This window comes from Xiphias gladius, chromosome 17, assembly GCF_016859285.1.
Source record: "Xiphias gladius isolate SHS-SW01 ecotype Sanya breed wild chromosome 17, ASM1685928v1, whole genome shotgun sequence".
Classification (NCBI taxonomy): Eukaryota; Metazoa; Chordata; class Actinopteri; order Istiophoriformes; family Xiphiidae; genus Xiphias; species Xiphias gladius.
This window is the reverse complement of record NC_053416.1, coordinates 5,645,411-5,662,981: the sequence shown is the minus strand read 5'-3', so window position 1 is coordinate 5,662,981 and position 17,571 is coordinate 5,645,411. Positions and strand designations below refer to the sequence as shown.

Sequence of the window (17,571 nt, the reverse complement as noted above, 5' to 3'; positions counted from 1 at the left end):
CTCTCCCGCAACACTGGGATAGTTTAGATACACACAGTCAAAGCCATGTTAGCCTGGCATACAAGAGTTGTGAGTATATGGGGTTTGCAGTTTGATTGATCCATTGATTGACTGTGGAACTGTCTGCAGGTGCGCCAGGTTTAAAATTTCGTTGGAGCTGTCGTCGGAGCAAAGCCTTCAGCTCAACCTTGCTAATGCCCAGGCTTACTCGAAGTTAGCTGGATGATGACCAAGCCTTTTTCGGGTTTACCCCCAGCCCCACTGTGACCCCAGCACTCCGTATGCCACTCCGTGACTCGGTCACATAGCGTTCCCTAAACAAACCTTAGGGGAAAAAAAATTCAAAACATTATTTTTAGCCGCGCCGCCAAGGATGGCAATGTTGGTCCGTTGGCCCACAACAATATCTCAACAGTATCTCAACAATTTAGAAGATCAGATCACGTTTTATGACCAGTTAATGCAGAAAACAATTTAACTCCAAAGGGTTCACACACTTTTTCTTGCCACCGTACTCTCTTGTGACTGATTACTTGGGGAGGCAAGAAAAGAGAGAAATTTGTATAAACACCAGCGTATACAAGGAGAATTGATCATTTCTTATCTTGGTTGTGTGGACACAAGCTGTGCACAAGGACAAATACAAACACGCTCACTCATAAACTCTTATGAGAAAACGTTACCCTTCAAAAATGAGTAGGGTTCCTTAAAGAACCTGCACTATAATTTGGAATTATATGACTAATTCAATAAAAACATTTCATTTTCATCTTTGCAAATACACACAGGCAGGACACTCCCCTCCCCCAACGTGTGCGCACACACACACACACACACACACACACACACACACGAACACACTCCCTCTGGCCCCCCATGCGCACCATATGGGCTGATCACACAGCTCAGGGATTTAACAGTAATTCGCCTGCATGGGAACAGCGCTGTTTTCAATGGTCTTGCCAAGCAATGCCAGTGTTGACACTTCCATGGCAGATGACCATACCATAAAAACCGTGATGGCCTCCTGCGGACCAAAGTCCACTTTAATGTGCAGCCCGGACACCACGAGAGTTTGGCCCAGTCGTCACCTCGCTTGAAGAAAAATGGCACCGAGATCGGATGTTATGTAATAACAATAGTATGTTTTTTGTCACATGTTATTTATCTTCATGTCACAGAACAATCACCAGTACCAACTTTAGAGTAGCAATGGTTTATTTACCAGGAAATACTATAACTCTGTCAGTGAGTTTCCTCTGATCACCAAAAACTTTACCGCTTTATTAATCTTTTTTTTTTTTTTTACAAATGTTACGCCCAAAATGTCTGACAAATGGATTCTCTATTGCAAGTTGTATTTCACTTATTTCACACTTTAAAAAAAATACCCTGCCCATGGTTTATATCAGCTGCCACAGACTATATTACACCCCAGTCTGTAACAAACTCTTATTTCAACTTCCCCCTAAAAAAGCCACACGGCATGTTGAAGATTAACTCACCATCCACTATTAGAGGTGGCTACTAAATGTTTTTCTCACTCTAATGCTAGTTCAGAATTACTTTAAGCTCCACTAATCAATTTGTTACGTGATGAATGAACCACAGCCTCTGTGCTGGTGATGTGACTCAGTTCAGGGGAACGGCGGGGGAATCGAAGCACAGAGCCGACGTCAGGTTGTGTAAAATTACATGGAAAGTTTCTTTATAACATAACCTTGTTTCCTTGTTTTGACTTATGCACACACACATTATACTGTTACCTCATTGCACTCATAAAATGAGCAAAGAACTCAGGTTAGCCCGGAAGTACTTATATAATCAACGCCTGGGCGTTACTCAGAGATCTTGAGCTATTGTTATTTTACAAAGATGTAATAGCATTTCACAGAAGTCAATTAATAGAAAGGGGGAAAACAGTTATTTATTAAATGTATAGGTTGGTTTCAAGGCTTTGTCTCCATAGAAATACAGAATTTGGGTTCAGAAGCCCAGTTAATAATAAGAAAACAACTTCACCATCATTCAGCTATCAAATTACTCAGCTTGTATACCCTAAAAAATATATATTTTTTTAAGAAGGCTAAGAAAGTGCAGCTTATGTATTTTTATCTACTGGCACACAGTAACTAAATTATTTTTCTTTGAAATATATCAAAGATTTCAGAGAAAAATAAACAATATGCTCCAAACAATATGACCAGCAGTTAAAAATATGTTTTTTTTAATTTAAAAAAAAATATAAAAAATCTGGCTTATTGTTGTTAAATAGAATCCACTGTATAGAAATCCAAAAGACCAAACATATCACATGTGAAAAACATTCAGATAATTATTATTTTTTTTTTTCAAAAAATAAAACCTGGAATTTGCTTTTAATCCATCAGACAAGGAGTTTCGATTCGTTTCAAAATAAAAGTAATAAAAGTTTTTTGATTAACTAAGGATTATTTCCTAACCTAAAGCCAGTCAATCAAAACAGCTAAGTGGTCACATTTAATTTTGTCTTCCTCTTGGCCCTTTCTATCCTAGTCAAGGATATAGGCATATATATTGTTTTAATGGGCCTCTCAGACAATAGGATCCTTTCATGATCCAGTTAACCAGGGTCAGAAATTAATCTGTTTGACCATAAGATGGTACATGTTGTGGCTTGCAGTCCATAACCATTTAGATCATTGTTTGGCAAAGAACTGGTCTCAGAGCCTCCCGGTGTACTTCAGCGCGCCAAAGATACCGCCACCTGAAAAAAAACGATAGATGCTTTTCAGTGTTCATCGTCTTCAACAGGAGTTTGAAGCAGTTACAGTATGGACTGCTAAGTCCTTTACTTTTGACAGAGAAATAAAAGCGCTGTTTCTATGTCAAAATTAAGAAATACTGAACCAAACATTTGACTTACGTGGTCAAAATGATCAGATACCAAGTCTGAGTGTTTGACGTACTATGTCCAATTTCTGTGGTAGCCAAAAAATGATGAGCTTTACTAAGTTATAATTATGAATAAATATGTAAACATTTGACAGTAGGAAGTCAAAATTTTGACTGACTATGTCAAAATTATGATTTAGCATCTTATGACTTTGACTTGGAAAGTCAAATTTTTGATTTAGTACTGCATAATCCAACTGTCCCTAAATAATCTTTTTTGTGCTTGTAAGTTTGACTCGAGTCTGATTTCATCATTTTGACTTTAAAACATCATGATTCTGCGTATTTTATTTTTACCATTTTTAACTTTCCATCGGTTTTTTTTTTTTTTCTTGTCCTGGTGAGAATGTGCCTCCATAGCTTTGAAACATTAAGAGATCTTCTTGTACACTCTTGCTCTCCCACTACTCAGGCTACAACCCCAGTTACTGGTATCAACCTATCTCTTGATCGGTTGATTTGATTAGTGAGATTTGCATTGATTCAGGTTGCGCGGGATCAACAAGGGGGCAGCAGTGCCATGAAAAAGATTTCTTGTCCCGATGTTGTCCAGTTTCAAATCTTTAGTGTATTCTTGTTAATGGACAACAGGATGATATGTTATTGAGGAAGCAGAAATTAAGTGGCTGTGCTAGTGTATTGTACTCACCAACTGCAGCCACCCCAGCGACAGAGCCGATGGTAATACCAGCTATAGCGCCAGGTGAAAGCGTTTCCGATGAACCTACAGCAACAGCCTCGGTGGCTGTGGCTGAAGAGGTTTCTGTAGTAGCGTTGCTGGGTGCTACAGTGGTGGATGGACCAGTTGTGGCAGTTGTGGCAGTTGTGGCAGTGGCGGGTGAATCAGTTGTGGCAGTGTTGGCAGTGGTGGATGGACCAGTTGTGGCAGCGGTGGGTGGAAAAGTTGTGGAAGTCTTGGCAGTGGTCGATGGACCAGTTGTGGCAGTTGTGGCAATGTTGGGATTGGTGGTTGGATTAACTGGACGAGCTGTGGTGGGGCTGGACTGAGTAGCTGGAGGAGCTTTGGAGGTCATGTGTGAATGAGCATTTTGATAAGGTGTGCTCCCAACTCCACATAAAACTAGTGTGTCAGTAAAAGCAAAAAGACAGAAAAGGGTTGAAGAAGAATCATTAAAGATTTCCACATATTATAACACGTTAAAAATTTGCTTTAAACTTTTAAAATACTGAGATCTACAGGACATTCTACAAATGCAGGTAGCAGCTATACACAAGGGCTGACTTCATCTCAAGTTTTATTTTGTAAACTCTTTCCATTGAGGTTCAGAGCTGCTTCACACCATTTTATGAACATCAATGAAATGTCAAAATGTTTGCTAAAATTTTGGACCAAGTGCTGACACAAGTCTTTTAGTTGATCATAATCCAACAGCAATTTACTGAAGAGAAAAGATGGTCCCAAATGTACGTGTAAGAACTACATGTTCTATATTACAACTATATTAATAATGGGCACAGTGTCAAAGCTAATAAACCTAATCTTTGACCCAACAGCTCCATTGAAACATTTTGACGATGACTATGACTAACCCTTAAAATAAACACTATCAACATTTATGACTGAAACTATGACCTTACATCAATCTTCTGCTGCCAAATTAAATGAGAGGTTGAAAAGGTTAGCTGAGTATAACTGTTAGCTGAGTAGCTAAGTAAAATAATTATGGGTAAGGTTGGGATTAGGGTTTGGTAGTGCTTAAGCCAATAAAAAGTTAAGGGCAAGGTTTCAACTTTTCATTGATATAACATAGGAATTCCATTTCTTCCTCTCAGTTTATGGAATAAAACATATTTTCACTTCAGGGCGTCGTGCGTTTTTTTTATGATACTTGAGGGCAACATTACTCCAAAACCTCAAAAGATGTTGTCACTATGAACCCTCTGCTGATAAACCCGTGTGCTTCCTTAAATGACCAGTTTTTTGTTTTCTAAACCCACTGGTGTGATTTCCAATCTTAGACGCCCCCTTTGTTATGGAATCCCACTGTAAAAAAGAATCTGGCACGACTTCCTCTAATCACACCATTTATAAAAGGGCAATTTGTTGTAATAATGGCTTTTAAAAAAAAAGAAAAAAAAAGCTCAATAAATGCTTTGGTAATGCTTTGTAAATCAGTCGTAAGCAAGAAAAACGTTTGGGTTTAAAAATGTCCATGGCTGGTTTGACTGTTTGACCACTTAGCCTCTACAAATCCAGACCAAAATCCATTCCACTTTTTAATATTTACAAATGCAGATCTGATGATAAACATCCCTTATTAATGACTTATTAACATTTTATACCTGTGTTGTGAAAATATTGAGAAACCAATTAACATAATCCATTTATTAATGGATTGCTCAAATTTATAGCTGTATCCTTACCAGACAGAAAACAGAAAGCCAGTAGGAATTTTAACAACCTGGCAACAACTCTGTTCTTAATTGAAACTGATCTATAAGGCTTTAGTAAAGGATTTATTAATCCTTTGCCTAGGCCATTAGTTACATTATAACTAATGGCTAATTATAAATCATTTGTTAAGGGAATCTTATTGGAAAGCAGTACCCAGATTTTTTTTATTTAAGTATGTACAGTAAATATGAATATTATTTTTTACCTGCGCCGAGAAGGCAAAGAGTCAGTACTGAAAGATTGAATTGCATTGTCCCAGAGTTTCGTGGCACAAAAATGGGGAATAAATCAGTGTCTGAAAGCTGCTCTCTGAATCGTGAGCTGTGCTGAAACACAAAAGCACAAACATACAGACAGACAGAATTCATTTCAGCGCAAGTACACACTCAACCTTATCTAATGTTCATCAGTCACAACCCGGAAATGTATTCTTAGCTTGCATACCACGTCAACTCACTCGCTTCTACGATGTCGTGTCTGAATAAAGAAACTTAGTACCAGGTAAAGTCCCTTTGTCCAGCTTTTTACTTGATGAATAGAGTGTACAACCCCTTTTTTTTTTTTTAATCATTTATGTGGAAGATACAGTACACATCGGAGTATGTAGTATCAAATTAACAGAAATGATATGTGGGAATAATCTTTTTAGAGAAAAATTAATGGTGTTTTGAAAATAGACGCAAATTTTGGTCATATTAATGATTATTTTGTCCTTGCTATTTACCACCATATTACTTTTCATAACTGATTTATATATATACTTTTTTAACATACGATTTTTAACATACAGAATTAATAAAAAACTGGTACAAATGAACCAAAACTGTTGAAACTGGTACAAATTTTCAGGTAATGATTTATCTGTGCTGCATGCAAATTTTTATGTAGAACTACAGATTTTTCTTGTATACTGATCTAAGAAAAACCATATGCGGAAAGCTGTGTCACTCACCTCAGAGGCTGTGAATAATGACTTTCTTTTCCTGAAAGACCAGAGGATATGCTCCGACGCCTTCTTTTATGACCCCTTTATTATACCACCATATCATCTCTAGCCCTCCCATCCGAATGTGTGTGTGTGTGTGTGTTAGCTGTGATACCTTACCGCCGTTCAGCCAGGAGGACAATGCGTGTATTGATTTAATAAGTTTATCAATGCTTACCACAAGGCTATATATGTTTTTTTATGGCTCACCTACTGCTGCGTATTCGATAGACATTGGTTGGTACATTTCGTCTCTCTTTTTTGTGCATAAAAATAAGTGGAGCTGAAAGTGTGGCGGGGACAAAGCAGTAGTAAATTTGTGTCGTATGAAGGATTCAACAGCATGTCTTTAACACGAAATCGATCTTGGTGGCTGCCACTCCTGAACATGCCAGATATTCCATAAGGTGATGTAGGACACGCAAACATCAAAACTCAGACTGTCCCTGCGGGAAGAACGACAGCATCTGTCATTTGCCTGAAACAACTGTGTTTATATTCACCCGACAAAGTAAAAACAAAAACCTCGGTCACCAGATCTGGATCTTCTTCAGTTCAGTTTTAAAAACCACTGCATGATGATCTGCCATGATTGGATTGTATTATAGTTGGTGAGCAGGTCAGAAATGCACTTAGAAGCGAAACCATTATGCTTTACACACTATTGGTACAATTTTTTTTACTGTTTCTTTTTTTTGCATTGGGAGCCACCGATGTTATTTAAGCACTGGGGTAATACAGTGTGTTTGACCTGGGCTGAAGCTTTGTGATTGTTTTCTCCAGCAAACCACCGAGCAGAAAGAGGGATGCGGTGGTCTAACCTGTTTGTGATAAATACTGCGCACCAACAACTTTTTCAGAATCACTTTGAATAAAAATCTTCTTAAATGTATTTTTCAAATGATAAAACAGTGTCCTAGTAATAAAATTCAGGTCGTTGGAGTTTACGAGCCGGTTTGTAGGACTGAGACAACCTGAGGACAAGGAAATGTGTGTGTCATCTGTGTGTCCTCAAACTGTAAATGATAAGCGGTGCTATCTCTGCTGATAGGGCTGCGGATCGGAAGCAAGCAAACATCCAAGGAGCGACCCTTTGGGGAACCCCTGAGGAACATGTAGTTTCGGCGGATTTTAAAGCTACTGGTGGAAATGTGTCTCACACGGGAAGAAAAACCTGTTACAAATAGCCTGAGCCCTCGGAGTCAAAATGCCGCCATCAGCTGTGTCAAGCGGAGCAGTGAGGCCGAGAAAAACTAAACCGGAAAATCTCTGTACATCAGTGTCGATGTCAACCCCTTTATATGCCACCAATTTTTTTTGACAGATATTTTTTGAAGGGAAACGTAATTGTTGCCTGGATTACGTTTAGTGGGAGATGGTGAGAGTTGATGTTGGGCGTAGATATTACACACAAAGCGTGGGGTCAGTTTATAAAATATGATGCATTACTATAGATTAAACCACCCAACGGTATATGAAGTAGTAAAACTGGCCCGACCACAACCAACTGCAACATTACAGTACCACTTACATATTAATAGATCCTTAAATAATTATCGATAATTTGCCTTGATTATCCACAATGCAACTGAACCGCGGACGGTGTGTTATGCTAGTAGATAGTAAAAAATTGACTGCAAGACATTTACTTCTAATGGAGTATTTTTATAGTGTGGTGTAAGTGCTGTTACTTAGGCAATTATTATTTGAACAATATCCTCATTTCGGCGGTGAAATTTCCGAGAATTTCTCGGTTGATATAGGGGTAAATGTTCACTTGGATAAGGGGTTTTATTGCTACGGTTAGCTCAAAGCCCGACTAGTACACATCATACTGACTTTGTGCTACAGGGAGTGTGTATGACATGTAGTGAGGACACCTTCCCTTTTCTGAATTCCACTAAGAGATAACGGCGCGTTTGATAAACTATCTTTAGAAACTCTCAGGATCTGCCAAACGGCCTTTCATTTCCCCCAGTAAAAGTGTCTGAATCAGTACTGGCAGGACAAGGGGACCACCCTTCCCCGACCCAAAAATGGCACGATGGCAAAAGTGACAGCAGGAAGTGAACTCACTTTATGAAGTTTTGGAGTCATCCTGGCTGTTAACCTCAAGGAAAGGGAGAAACGAAACTAAGTGTCCATGGAACAAAGACTTCATTCTAAACAGGAAATGATCACTATTTAAACATATAATGATCTGCAGTCTCTCTCTCTCTCTCCCTTTTTCTCTCTGTCTTAAACACACACACACACACACACACACACACACACACACACACACACACACACACACACACACACACACACACACACACACACACACACACACACACAACCACCCCTATATTCTCTCTCTCCTCTAGACCCTGGGTGGCCTTTGAGATAAGAGGCTGCCACCATCTTGTCATGCTGTAAATTGTAGATGAATTCCTGAAGTGACGTGACACTGACATTCCTCTTTGGTTGAGCACATGTCTCAATCAGCACAAATTAGCCGTCCAACTATTCCCTAATCCAGTTACTATCACTAAGCAAATTTTTTTTTTTAAGAAAACCGGTCACTGGTAACTCAACTCTCGAGTTACGAAATGCAGAATTTAACGCTCTGTTTGCCGCGGGAATCCCACTGCGACCTAGCGACCCTCTTGCTTGGCAAATCGCCGCAACCCAGGGAGCGCCACCTCAGTGGGAGACCCACGAGCGAAGTCAGCGCCGGAACTCCAGGTCCAACTGAAAGAGGTTCAGAGCTGTTCCTTCTGCTGTCCCCGATAAGAGCTGATATTGGAGTAGTGCTCTGAAGTTCATTATTCCCCCTAGTGTTTCGCCGTCCTCTGGTCACCCTGATCCGTATACTTCAGTTCACTGTTGCCAAACTAAGTGACCTTTTCACTTTGTTATTCAAAAATCAACTTTATTCATTTGTTTGATTCTGACCTCTTTGCTATGTCTTCATTATTAATGTCTAATTATTCAGTCACTTATAGACAATTAGCTATAAATAAGTCCCCATTCGTGGTCTTGTGTAGTCGTGGTCTTGTGTATTCCAATATGTATTTTAATGTATTTTAATATCAGTGTGAATAGGTGAAGATAACACCTCACATTCTGAGATAAGACAGGATTGAGAGAGAATTGTTGTTGCCACACCTTCAAAACCTATAAAAGTAGTGATGCCAATTAGGCAACAAGAAATTGAACTCTGACTCACTCAGGTAATTGAAACTTTGCAGTCATCCCAAATGGTTCCACGATTCTTTACTTTTTAAATGTTTTTTAAAATTTTCGAAATGATCTTTGGCCTCTGGATTTTCCTTCTCAGCTATTAGCGTGCAAACAGATACGCGACTACCTACCACTGCACTATACAGTACGTAAAGGATTGTGTTTCTTATTCCAGTCGCAAAGGACTGGCAGCTGAGGTGGCCACTGCGAGAACCAAAAAGTTACCTACGTCTCTGGTGAACTAAGGTCATACCTTTACAATTTTAACCAGCCAAAACTTTTACGACACCTTGAAAAACTTCATAAGAATGTGGCGGTCTCTGTGACGGCCCTGGATTCACGCATCATCCACTGGTTTTACATTTAAAAAGAAAAATCAAACTAATCGCACCTCTGTGATGGTCATAGTGGCAATAAAACAATGAATATACACATAGTAAATGCCACAGATATGTGGATGCTGGCACTGGTCCCGTTAATTACGGCTTATCTGGAGCAACAGAAGCAATGGGCCTTCTACAGTATTGACTGTTATCTCTGAGTCATGGAGAATTCGGGAGCTTCAAACTCTGTTGTGAAACTTTTTCAGTGACTATTACTATTATTACTATGTAAAGTAGTTTTGTTTTTAAAAAAAAAAAATAATATGATTGCACAATTTAGTCGCTGGGGATACTTTTAGTTTGTTTCCACTTTACAATTTAATGTTTCACTCTCGGTAAATGTACTTTGTATGGGTTAAGAATATGACAATAGAGTTCCAGTAACAAGAAACATGTGTATGTGTTCAAATCCACCGTGACTAGTGCCTTGTCATTAATGTCAGCGACTTGAAAGGCTTGTGTTATGCCTTGAAGTATATGAAGACCCTCCTCAAAAGACTTAAAAATAGCACTCGTAGCATACTTCACAGTCATTGTTGCATATGGTGGATCAATACTGGCCATCAAAGATATGGGATCTTCCCTTATTCTACAAACTCATACCTAAATGTGCCGGTGTTTTTTTTTTTTTACTAACAAACGATTAGTCAATTAATCAGTCATTTGAGCAGCAATTTTGATAGCCAGTTAAGTTATTTGTCAAGCAAGGATGCCAAACACGCCCTGGTTCCAGTTACTAAATCATGAAAATTAGCATTTTTTTTTTTTTTTTTCAACAGTGAATGAAATACTCAGCCTGGCGCCCGGCTCACAGTGCGCCCCAACCCGATACCTACCCATGGAGGTGGTGAGCCCCACAGGGTGGGTGCTCCGACCCAGATATAAAGGTGGCTGAGCTGGAAAGGCAAAGCTTTCGATTTAGCAGCTCCGACCCTCACCTATAGTCATTAGCTTTGGGTTGTGACTAAAAGAATGAGATCGAGCTGCTGAAATTAGTTTCTTCCGCAGGGTGAGGAGCTCTGACATCTGCGGGGAGCTCAGAGTAGAGCCGGTGCTCCTCCGCATCGAACAGAGCCAGTTGAGGTGGTTCGGGCATCTAATTAGGATGCCTCCCCGGCGCCTTCCATTGGAGGTTTTCCCATTACATACAACCGGTAGGAGACCCCGGGGTAGACCCAGAACACGCTGGAGAGATTATATATCTCACCTGGCCCGGGAACGCCCCGGGATCCCCCAGGAGGAGCTGGACATCGTTGTTGGGGAAGGGACGTCTGGACTACCTTGCTTAACACCGTGACCCGACTTTGGATAAGCAGCAGAAAATGGACGGATGGATGGATGGATAAACTGAATATCTTTGTTTTTTTGAATGTTGGTCAGATAAAACAAGCTATTTGACAATGTCCCCTGGGGCTTTAGGAAATTGTGATGGCCATTTTTCTGACATTTCATACACAAGAGACAACATCAGTTAATTGGTTACCAGTGAAAATAATTGTCAGATTAATCAGTACTGAAAGTTAGTTGAAGCCTTGAAACAACAACTTGACAAATGGATGACAATGCTGCTGTGTGTCTGCTCGCTGTAAGTAGGTAATTGTTCGCTGTGTCTGGCAGCTCGTTTTTGAGTTCTTCTGTCCCCAAGTAGCGAAAGAAGATTATTGCACCTATAAAGGGGTCCATCAAAACGAAGCTTTGAGGTCTTTAAAGCTCATTTCAGTCTTAATTGTGCTTACAGTTGTACAGTCAATTTGAACATTTAGCAACTCGGAAATCTTGACAAACGATGACCTGCATATTTATTGTGAGACGTGTTGTGGCACCAAGTCATGTTTTGACTGTGAGAGGAGGGGGTTTTTTTTTTTTTTTTTTAACATAGTAACTGCCATCACGATTCATATTTCTTTGTATTTTGTTATGGAAGGTGGGCAAGATTATTCAAGATCATTTTTCAGAAGCAGCGTTGCACATTTTAACATTCAGGGTCAATGTAATCGTCTACACTTCAACATTTTTAATTTTTAAATCCACATTCTCCCTCATTATTATTATTATTGTTACGTATAATTTATTATTGCACCAGGAAATGTTGTAATTGGTGATTTACTGAAAAAGGAAGGATTATTGGTCACTAAACTGTCTTGTTGTAAAATCTCTATTTAACTTATTTTGATCAGTTGTCTTGTTCGTCTTTCCTGACTTGGATCACATGTACACTCAAATCTAAACCAGGGGTGTTTTAGGTATAAATGCATATAAACCATGTTTTGGGGAGATTTACACACGAGTCTGTCAACATGTTTAGTAATTAGAAGACAGAGCACATGTTTACAGAAACATATTAACATACGTACCGTAGCTCTTTAAATTGCTGTTAAACATGAAAGCAATATGACTTCAGCAATGACATTACTAGACTTGGGATTGTCCATGACACGACATTCACCATAAACGATTCATTTTTTTATTAGAACACATTGTAAGGCTACATTCCTCATGAAATGTAATGAAATCTATGCTCAAAGCTTTTTATTATGAGTTTTGAACAGTCTTTCCCCACATTGTTGGAGAGTTGTCCTACTCGGCATTCTGTTTTCATGCAGATTGTGTCACTGTAGAAAGCGGTGGTGGAAAGTAACTAAGTACATTTAATCAAATACTGTACTTAAGTACAATTTTGAGGTACTTGTAGTTTGCTTGAATACATAGAATTATCACCCAGCTCTGCAGCTCCCCTCAGCTCTATAAAGCCTTTGAACATCTTTCACCTCATTGTTTTGATTTTATGGCTCAAACTTTACTGTTTAGGTTCAATCTCACTGCCCTGATCCAGCAGCATCGAGCTGCAATGATCAATATGTTGTACATCAACCGTGGATGAAATGACTGAGCGTTATGTGTAAGGAGCCACTTGTAATGATGGATTCACAGAGAATTATCACAAACTGTGCAGTTCCCCTCAGCTTTACAGAGCTTTTTAGTCAATCTTAGCTCGTTGTTTTGGTTTTACGGCCTAAAACTTTAATCTAGTCAACCTCATTTCCAGCTGCAGAGAGCAGCTGTTTTCAGCAGAAAGCTCTGATAAACCCACTGTACGCTACCTTCACGCCAGCAAAAGGAAGGCAGAGAAAGTGAGCTGTTAAGTGGTGAACATAGTGAAGCATTCAGCAGCTAAAGAGCCACATTTACCTTTAGGAGTAAGTGAAGACCGAAAACAGAGCTAAAGGGAGCACGGATACTGGTCCGGAACATGGCTCAAAGTAAATGATAATGTTTTCTCCATGTCTACTGGACAGGCAACTGTTTGCTAACACTTTATTGATAGGATGATAGTATGTCAGTATTGTGTTTGCAGCTTGTTGCACTGACCCGAAATGGCCAAAAAAACAAACCAAATTACTGCAGGTTATGTTTTGAATGCAGGACTTGGTATTGCTACTTTTCTTCCACTACTGTTGGAAAGCAGTGTTGGAAGAAGTACACAGATGTTTTACTCAAGTAAAAGTACTACACCCTGAAAAAATACTCCATTGCAGGTAAAAGTTTATACCATTAGATTATTATTACTTATGCTTTAGTGTGTAAGGTGCATTTTAGTCTTACTGGTTGAGCTGAGGAAATTTTTTAAATTTTACACAGGCCTTCAACTAATCACTATTTTTTTTTAAATTATGGATAAATCTTCTAATTATTACCTTGATTAATCAATGATTTGATTGTTTTATAGTTGTTTTTTTCCAACCACCAGTCCGAACCTCAAAATTATCTAAAGGAAGGAAAATCGGCAAAATATCTCGTTTGAAAAGCTGGAACCATCGAATTTTTGGCATTTTTATATGAAAACTGACTTAAAGGATTATCATAATAACCAATTAATTTTCTGTCATTCAACTGATCGATTCAGCTCTACTTATTTATACAGTATGGTTAGGGTTTCATCTATTAAAGCATCATACTTTAACAAATCATTTTTTGAAAAACAATTTTTTTTTTTAAAGTATAGTAACTATGGCTGTTAGATAAATGTAGTTGAGTAAAAGGTACAATATTTCCCTTTTTAAATGAAGTGGAGTAGAAGTACGAAGTGTCATAAAATGGAAATACTCAGGTAAAGTATTTAAAGTTATGACAGTACTTGAGTAAATGTACTTAGTTACTTTCCTCCATTGTCAGCGACACTATCGAAAAAAAAACCTATTACTGTAAAACTGATTATTGGTTAATTAATTGACTATTAATGTTTATATTCAGAAGTCGGTTCACCGTAAAATAAAGCAACAAACAATTCGTTTTTAAATTGTCAATCACCGGGGTAATTGATCTGAGTAAAGTTTTTGCCCCCTCAAAATAAAAGCATTGAATCCGTGTTATCTTCCCTGCTCTGCCGCATTCGCCGCGGCGCCGGGTCAGGGACCTTTATTGTGGCAGTCGCCAAAGGAAGTTCCGTGTGTTACCCCCCCCCCCCCCGACTGCGGGTCGACAGTGGTGCTGCCGCAGCTGCTGCTGCCGAGCCCCGGCAGAGCGTGTGTGTGCGTGAGTGTGCTCGGATGGTGGACCGTTCCCGGCGAGAGGCACCGAACTCCGGCCGCATGAAAATGCCTCACCGCCGCGTGTAGACGCTAGCGAGGCGCGCTCAGGGGGGGGGGCCCGGTGGAGAGAGAGTCCAGATCTCCGGGCAGCTTTTAGAGGAAAAAAAAAAAAAAAAAAGAAAAAAATTAAGGCAGGATGTTGCAAGTTTTAGCTTGCGGCGCCGTAGTTTTCCCCGGTCTGTTCTTCGCCTTCAGGAGGATCCTGCCGTGTGTGTTCAGGCACTGGAGCGATGCCGACGTGGTGCTGGTCAGCGAGAGGTAAACCGGCTTCATTCATCGCTTCATTCAACATTAACCGGACAAAATAACCCCGCATATTGAGCTAATCTGTAGCATTTGAGCTAGTACATACTCGTAACATTGCCGCTCATTCAGTTAGCTTCTTAGTGTGCTCTTGTTGTTTTTTTTTTTAAATGTATATTGAATTGCCGGTATTTCTATTTTTCCTCTACTTGATATTTTATCACATTCGATTTTCGTTTTATTTATTGATTTAATTTTTTTTTGGGGAGTGCTCACCGACTTATTTTATTTGTCAAAAAACAGACACAGATGCCCCACAAAGAATCTTTACGGGGATGATTTGCAAATATCACCGCTATGGGTCCCTGTAAGAATATGGGACTTCAACGGCGATACCACAGAAGACTAAAAAAAATAAATAAAATAAAATAAAATAAAATAAAACCCACAGCAGCCACCACACTGAGCCCTGACAGACCTGTTTTTCTTTACGCGTGAGAAACCGATTTCGTCTTCGGAGGGACACGTATGGCATCTGCGAGGACTAGAAAGTTCGTGCACGTTTGCAGGACTCCCGTGCTGTAAAGTGTGAGACTCAGTCTGGCAGCATTAAAACCTCGCATCCACCGGGGGGGGGTGGGGGTCGGGGGGGGCGGCCGGCCTGGGGACAACGACGACGACGACGACCCTTCGCATGCTCCGCATAGGAAGTGACATTTTTTTGTTAGAGGTGAACAAACTTGGACTTGAGCCACGGCTCATTATGAGTCGGTGAGCGAAACGCAGCGAATCCGTATGAACGAAAAAACGAAGTAAAACTCAATTCGCATGCGGCTTCTTCAGTAACTTTATATGTCAAGGATATTGAGCTGGACAGTGGTGATAAATAATATAGTGTGTGTGTGTGTGTGTGTGTGTCAGTGTGACTATCTCACATGTGCACAGCTCAGTTCAATGCTCATTTGTACGCTGTCACTCTTGCTAATCCTCCCCTGAGCTCCGGCCGGAGCCGACTGCTGAGTTAGCTGTGCGCTGAAAAACACCGAACCCGGCTCCCGAACAACGCTCCTACCCACTTACCAACGCTCGTGTGATGGAAAATGTTGTCCTCACAAAGCGTCTCCGCCTCGGGGGACGCCGTACCGCTTGCCCTCCGCCGCTAGACCAGCCCCCCTGGTATCTACCCTATCCGCTCTGCCTCTGCCGCACAGATCCCGAGCTCGGGGTCGCGCTGGTGTCTCTGATTTTGGTGGGGACAGTTTCAGCCAAGGTGTGAAGTCACTGTGTGTGTAGTTTTATCTTCTCATGCAGATTATCAGCTAATATATATATATATATATTTTCCATCTGGCCTCTACTGCCTTGCTTGTTATACCCGCTTGTTAATTAGGTGTGTTTGTGACCTAATGAATACTATATCAATATTAATACATGAAAACCCTTTTTGGCCGATGATGATGATCAGTTTCCCCCGTGATGACCCTCCGCCTTCCAGCTGAACGAAAGGGATAACCCACAACAGGCAATGCATGTCAGTTGGTGACTTGAAGCGAGTGAGTGTAAATGTAATAACGTAATGACATTTGATAACGATACACGCCGGTGTTTGAAGTAATAAGTTGGGCTAATGTGGTTGTCCATGGGTTGTCCATCCAGTCACCCTGTTTTACCGCGGCACCCGTCCCTACCGCTTAGCTCAGAAGCAGAAGCCTGCCTTATTTGTTTTTTCTGAGTGACATGGGGGAATGCACATCACAGACAAATTTAGTGTTACACGTCCATAATGATTGATGAGAGACAGAACAAATAAAGAATGGTCACAGAGAATCGGCAGAGGCAGAGATGGCCTAACTTTTAGTCCCCTAGAATGGGTCATGCTCTTAAAAAAAAAAAATAAATAAATTTAAAAAATGGGTCGTACAATTCCCACAATGCAATGTGGGAATTATTAAACCCTCTTTGCATGGTAACTGTCCGTGTTTTAACTCCACTCCTCTGGTTTGTTTATTTGCTGAAAAATTAAGCGCCTGTGCATTTGTGTTCACGTCAGCCTCCGACTGATCTCAGGGCTCAACAGAAAGATCTGGAATTCCTGCTGTTTCCATCCAGTCTCTCTCCCTTTCCTCTTCTCTCCGTTCGGCTCTGAAACAGATTCATAAAGCTCCGGGATAAGTGCAGAAACGTTTTTCAGCTCGCACGGGCGGGGTGCTCCGGGTGAATTCACCTATAAAATTTGATTCGTGTTTTTTTTTCCGAACACGCTGTTCAAACTTGGAAAGATCCCGCCAGGACCACTGTTTTTTTTTTCACTGAGTAAACTGCTGCAAGTGTAAAACTGGGAGAAATACCCCTTTAATTTTCGTGGCTTAGTTTGCATCGGTAATGATAAAGAAAAGTCATGTTTGTCATATATTACTGATTAAACAGGATACACGCCACACATTACTTTGTCATTAAGATGTTGTCGTTCCATTCAACTCCCAGTCCACCGAGATGTGTAACTGCCCTGCACATTGAGACTAAAGTCACTGATGTTGATCAGCCTCCATTTTCTCTTCTCATCTGCTTCCCACTTTTTAAACAAAAAACCAAAAAACAATGAGTTCTCATCATATTGGATTTACTGTGATGAGGTGCATCCTTTCTTTTTGTTCAAAGGCTCCTATAGTTTCAGCTTGGAGTTTATCAGCCATGAAGGTTTTGCTGATATGCAGCATCATGGTGGGCTGCGTCGGGGGAATTGAAGCTGTGGTTTTTCATCGGTATTACAATTTTTAAACAACACAGATATAGATG

General features: G+C 40.2%; 2 protein-coding genes across 2 annotated transcripts in view; one reads left to right on the top strand and one right to left on the bottom strand.

Annotated features, from left to right (window-relative positions):
* Positions 1-1,648: 1,648 nt before the first annotated feature.
* On the bottom strand, positions 1,649-5,670 carry LOC120802863 (integumentary mucin C.1-like). Its single transcript, XM_040151038.1, has 3 exons — positions 5,556-5,670; positions 3,584-4,015; positions 1,649-2,746 (listed from the first exon to the last, which is right to left on the bottom strand). Exons 1-3 carry the CDS (start codon positions 5,599-5,601, stop codon positions 2,703-2,705), a joined length of 522 nt encoding a protein of 173 aa, XP_040006972.1. The 5' UTR covers positions 5,602-5,670; the 3' UTR covers positions 1,649-2,702.
* Positions 5,671-14,465: 8,795 nt separating this feature from the next.
* LOC120803132 (TLC domain-containing protein 3A-like) overlaps positions 14,466-17,571 on the top strand; it is a 28,116-nt gene continuing 25,010 nt past the window's right edge. Inside the window, exon 1 of the mRNA XM_040151484.1 lies at positions 14,466-14,790. Coding sequence (XP_040007418.1) covers positions 14,669-14,790 — 122 coding nt within the window. The 5' untranslated portion in view covers positions 14,466-14,668. The remainder of the gene's footprint in view (positions 14,791-17,571) is intronic.